The sequence below is a fragment of the Ptychodera flava genome, chromosome 6 (assembly GCF_041260155.1).
Source record: "Ptychodera flava strain L36383 chromosome 6, AS_Pfla_20210202, whole genome shotgun sequence".
Classification (NCBI taxonomy): Eukaryota; Metazoa; Hemichordata; class Enteropneusta; family Ptychoderidae; genus Ptychodera; species Ptychodera flava.
Genome location: NC_091933.1, coordinates 27,596,386 through 27,602,432, shown reverse-complemented (window position 1 = coordinate 27,602,432; position 6,047 = coordinate 27,596,386). Strand labels below are relative to the sequence as shown.

The 6,047-nt window shown below is 36.5% G+C and overlaps 1 protein-coding gene across 1 annotated transcript in view; it reads left to right on the top strand.

Annotated features, from left to right (window-relative positions):
• The window catches only part of LOC139135371 (WD repeat-containing protein 82-like), a 9,682-nt gene extending 4,389 nt beyond the window's left edge, over positions 1-5,293 (top strand). Inside the window, exons 5-8 of the mRNA XM_070702735.1 lie at positions 318-473; positions 1,439-1,508; positions 1,721-1,863; positions 2,351-5,293. Coding sequence (XP_070558836.1) covers positions 318-473; positions 1,439-1,508; positions 1,721-1,863; positions 2,351-2,380 — 399 coding nt within the window. The 3' untranslated portion in view covers positions 2,381-5,293. The remainder of the gene's footprint in view (positions 1-317; positions 474-1,438; positions 1,509-1,720; positions 1,864-2,350) is intronic.
• Positions 5,294-6,047: the final 754 nt, after the last annotated feature.

The following is a 6,047-nucleotide window of genomic DNA, read 5'->3' as shown; positions in this document are numbered from 1 at the left end:
AGGGTTCTTCACAGGGGGATTTTTGCCACCCCTCTGTTTTTTGAGCAATCCATTCATATGTTAATAACTATACAAAACTTAAAGAATACATTTTCATGACTAAAGAATATGCACATTATACATTGTTATGTAAACTTGTCCCTCTGTTTTTCCACGCTTTGCTGTACACTGCTTACCATGAGTGTAGATGTGGATTTTGATCTTCAGATATAGCCTAATTTTTGCATTGTAATGTCGATGATTGAATCATTTGTGACTGAGATATGTATTGTACTGTATCTATAGTTGTTTTTCTCTTATCATTGTTTTATCCCCAGGGTCCGTTCACAACATTCAGACTCCAAGCTGACAGAGACTGTGACTGGACGGGGCTGAAATTCAGTGCTGACGGTAAAATGGTGCTCATCTCAACAAACGGTGCTGTCATAAGACTCATAGACGCGTTCACCGGTAACCCACTACAAACTTTCATGGTGAGAATAACTAACTTCCACATCTTGAAATCTTGTCTTTTGGTGATGCTTCTAGTGATCTCATGCTTGGATTTTGTAGGTTCTTTCGTCTGAGTTCATCTTAGTCTCCCTGTATCAGCTAGTTGAGTGAAGGTAGAATGCACCTCTGGGATGGATATTCAGAGTCTCAAACTTTCACAATACTGTTGCGGTCTACCACTCGTTGGGCCAGTTTGAAGCTCATAGAGTTCATAAAGGTTTCCTGGCTTATTTTTTAAAAATCTTCTATTTAATTTTTCCCCATAGAGTTAACATACCATTTCCAGTGGTGGGTAATTTGTTTCTCTAGTATCGAATTTTGAAAAGTGATCTCTGGTTTTTACTCGTGATTTTTAAAGGGAATGGTTTAAAATTTCCTTATAGAAAGTTTGGGCAAAAGTTTGACTCCGTCTTTGAATTTTGATTCACATACTGTTCTAACAAGAAGAATTTGGCAGCTACAATGTTATTCATGTGGATGTATGTTCTCAGGCTGTGCTCAATTTCTGTTGAGCTTGTATATTACAAGCATTGACATGTCCTACGACGCTATTCCATTGTACCACACATAGATAGGAACCACTTTGCATTTATCTGGTCATCACCTGATTGCATCCACTTTCCACAAACACTTCTCAATACATGACACTAGTTTCATGGCTATGTTGATGAAGCATTTAGTCCTTGTAAACATGTGTAGTAATAGAAAATTGCCCCTAAGAGAAGTGGTATATTTATCTTCCCAAGACTACCAGCACATTCAGATTTGTTGAAATTAGCCTTGGCTTTTTATCATACCTTAAGTATTTTTTATCAATTTAACTTTTGAAAAAAATTGAAGAGTATTGTTTAGATAAATTTTGTTTTTGTACTGTATATTTAGGGACCCGATAAGTTATGATTGTTTGGGTAGGTTTTGAAACGAAATATTTTTTTCTTTTTTTCAGGGACACATGAATTCTAAAGGTTTAGTACTGGAAGCATCGTTCAGTCCAGACTCACAGTTTGTCATTGCAGGTAAGGGACCCAATGGAGATGAACAGCGTTGAGTTGTGGCTGAAATGTACAACTAATCCAATCATAACAACTGTAGAATTCCTACATTAGTGTCATATTTTGTCAAATTTAATGCTCATGATGGTATAAAAGTTGATAGAGAATCTTTAAGTCTTTTAAGTTAAAGATAACAGGATAAATTTGTAGGAGTTTATCCAAATTTTCTTTTAAAGGGTCTCAAGATGGAAAGGTTCATGTATGGAATGCAGAAAATGGCAGCAAAACAGCTGTTCTTGAGTCAAAGCATGGAGGCCCTGTTCAGTGTGTCCAGTTCAACCCCAAATACATGATGTTAGCAAGCACCTCACACGATATGGTAGGTGATATACTCAGTAAATTTTGAAATTCCCTCACAATGAGAACTAAGTCAGGTGTCTGAACTCTGAATCAAAAATAAAGTCATGGCAATGGATTCTCTCAACATGGCATTTTTTTCTCCACACTGTCTTTCCTGTGTGCAAAGTTTAGTGACATAGCTGCATACATGTGAAGCTGTTGATGATTGCACCTGTCGATATTTACTTCCATGCAAGTTTCCATGACTCTTGCCTTCATGATTACTCAGCAAACCGCAAGACTCTTATGTTGTACCTTTCACTCTGTATCTAGCATCTCAAGACACCTTTTGAAATATGACATTTTGCGCACCTGCATTGTTAATACAGCAATGATAGAGTTTCAAACAATGTAATAGTTCCCCATTTTGATAACATATGCAGGTGATCAAAATCATATCAATAATTTAGAAGACATCTTAATACTCAGGATATTTCAATTTCTTTTCCTGTTTCTTTTGTCCACAGGAATTCTGGCTTCCGAGCATTGAAGAGTGACCCAGGCTCACCAACTTCACTGTTTACCCACTTGTACATACATGTAGTGTCACTGTTGCATTGTGTTGGTTTACAATATTGTTCAATTTCATGTAGCAAGTCACATCTGTCATATATACATGTCAGCTTCTCGACATTTTGTCAGTGTCATCTCTGTACGTCATCATCCATACCTGTGCATGTAAACTTAGCGTTTTCACCTGCTTACACCGAACGTAGTTTGATCAAACGGGCCACTTGCATGACCCTTTCATGACCTTACACCCTGGTAATTTTACTGACCATACATCCAGGTAACGTGAATACAATGCAGAATTCAAAATTCAACATTTTGCTGCCAGAAATGATGCTAATTTTTGCATAAAAAAAGTTACGGCGACAGTTCAGTACTGAAATCAGTAAAGATGGCTGACTTTGGCAGAGTGTTCAGTCTGGGTTGTGCATTCATACCAACAAATATTCCAGGTCTGAGGATGTAAGACAATGCAAGGATCCTAAAAAAGGCCACTTGATGTTATCAATGAACAAGAGGAGTTTGGGGGATAAGGATATTGTGCAGCAGCCTGAGTGGGATGTTTGACCTGTCAGAACTAAGCAGATAAAAGTGAGAAGACCGTGTGTCTTGTGAACTCCCCAAACAAACATCAGTGATAGAAGAAATGCAAATTATGATAAAAGTGGGGAATGTGTTCATTTGATGATTTGGGAGAGGTTATATTTACCGCATTGAAATCAAGTAATTGGTTAAAACTTAACCTTGAAAATTGTAATTCGTAGATTTCATAATTGCTCTTTATTTTACTACATTGATTTTTTCAATAGATCATGACAATCATGCCTTCAGAACTTACGAGATGAAAATTTTGTTTGATGATTAAGAATCTGAAATTATAGCGTTTAAACATTGAATTTTTGTTGGTTGACAGTGAAACCAGTGGTGGTAAGTTTTGGCAAAAAATGGCATTATCAAACATTTGTGTAGCATTTTCCCATTTTCCTCTGCCTGTTTGGCCGTATGAAAGACCATTAGAAAGAAGTACACTTCTCGTCTTCCTGTTCTATGTATGGTGCCATTGATAGTTAAGGAATGGCATTTCTCTGTAAGGGACGGTGACTCTCATCTAGTGTGGTTATCATGACCATAATCATGATGAGTTCAAATCTTGCATCATAATGAGTAATGATGCATCATTTATATCTTTGACTTGAATCCTTGAGTATCTCCTGGACAGGATTTTTCACTTCTTTCAAACCTGTCACTTTGTAGCATGCCTCCCACAATAAATCTCTGTTCCATAGAAAGATAAAACACATCATACCAAGACTATGAAACAGACATTAAGGAGTGCAAGGCAAGTCATTAATAAGTGTTTACTTTGATCAGGAGTAATAATGGATGTGAGCATCGGTACACTCACTCAGATCTACCTTCTACACTAACTTTTTGGTTTAGGAATCTCTTTTTTTTATGCTGATGTAATTATATAAGTTCATATCAAAGTGTACATTCCAATTCTATGGTGAAAATGCTGTGCTTCATTTTCGAGTTTTCTGAAGCAGAAAGTTAAGTAAATTTCAGTTTTTTCATTCAGCAGTAGAGATGTATATTCCACACAGAAAGATGTGTGTAGTAAGTTTCCAAACTTGAAAACCCTGTATCACTACAGAATAGTGTATCAGACATTCTGGCAATCTGAAGCATGATTTTGTATCTGTATTATCATTTGAGTGATTATGAGAAAAGATCACCAGGAAATTTTAAGTTCAAATTTTTGCTTTTTAAAATAAGACACTCACTTTAGGTTATCAAGGACATTGTGAGAAAAGATAATGAGTGTGTATGTTTGCAAACAAGAAAAGTTTACACCAGGAATTATGGGACGAGGTCACATCCCAAAGGAAAAATACCTGTATTTTGGGCATTTACAGTATTTAAAGAGATATAGAGAGCGTCAACTCAGCAACTTTCCACAGTTTTCCTGTATTACCACAATGTTCATGACTGCTCATAGTGGGACAGCTAAATAATGTCTTTAAGAAAGTAATGAGTTTTGTCATTTAAACAGCACTGTGGATAGCACTGTGTTCCACTTTCAAAAACTACAAATCCCACCAAACCATTTGGACTCAGAGTGTGGAACAGGGTCGTCATTGAAATGTTAGAATTGTTTGTGCAGGGCTGCCAGAGTGTTGCCCTATTTCTTTTTTGTTTTAATCATGAACAAAATCAATCAGTGTGTTTCTGACTATGTTCTAATATAGAGGTTCATTAGGAGCTCTGCATGTGCCAATATACGAAAGGGACACCGATGCACCAGACAAAATTTTTAAAGAGTGCTATCTTGGCATAAAAAGAGAACCAAGGCAAGATCCATGAACATTCAAACTCAGATTTGTGTTTCCTATTTTGAGGTTTTTGACTGATCCATTTGATGGAGAGTGGTGTTTGAAACAAGTAGTGCATATTTGGAAAGCGCATGATTTTCAAAACATTCATTTGTTGAAGGCAGTATCATTCATGTAGAAAGGCAGCTGCTTGAACTGCTTCTTCTCCTTACCTTTCAGTATTATTCACTGCGATAGCTTCACCACGTTCATGCTTTTCTTGACAAATGTAACTTTGCTGAAATTTCTCAAATTATCAGTTTTGTTTTCCATGAAGATCAAACTACTCTTCACCCACCATGTTAGTTAGTGTTCATGTTGTTTTAACTCATTGTTGCCACATAAAAACTGCCAGCCTTCTTTGTTTTTTGAGATAAATATTGTTGATATCAATCTCTGTTCAAAAAGATATTTTGAATGTTTATTTTTACTGATGATGTTGTATTCTGTAAGTTGTCTTTCTCATGACCTTTTTGTATAAATATTAATAAAAAGGTGTTTATTTCAAAGTTGAATATAAAAACAAAATCTGTTTTAGTATTATGTGAGTCATCAATGAGTTGTTTTTATCAATGCCCTTTTGTGAAGTGATCAAGAAAGTACTTAGAATGTCCAGTGATCTGGGATTTTGGATCACCTTTTTTTTGCAGTTTGCATTTTCCACAAGACCAGAACAGTGTCTTTGCCACTGCATGTCAGTCAGCAATGTGAGTTGGGTTGTCCAGTCATTCTATCAGGGTCCACATTTGTGTATAGTTTAGTACGCTTGACAACATTTTTTGGCCTTCACCCACACTGGACAAAGACCAAAATCGCCATCTAGAGTACTTGACTCTTGAAGGAAAGCTGGATATACAGTAGAGCAATACTAGACCTTTTTGCCTGTCTCATTCTAAATCAACTGCAGACCATTGCATGAGTATTTGGAAACAGTATTTTGAGTGTGAAATTGCATACATTGCATAGATGTTTATGTCTAAAGAGTATAAAAATGCTAAAACCAGCTGATGGACACATTCTATCTTGCAAAGTTGGTAAGGGAGAGGGAGGTTTTAGCTACGTCCTCTCAGATGTATCATCAGAAAACCATTGACAATGGATTTGCTTGTTCAACACATGTGTACATTATAATTTGTCAGAGCAACTCTATTTCCTTGAAAATAAATGGGTGCAAAAAATGATGTCCTTTGACCCTGAACAGTCGCTGACCTGGGCAATGGAAGCTCTTCAGCACAACGATGGCACATAATTCAACCAGAAAACGCACTGCATCGCCCAAGGT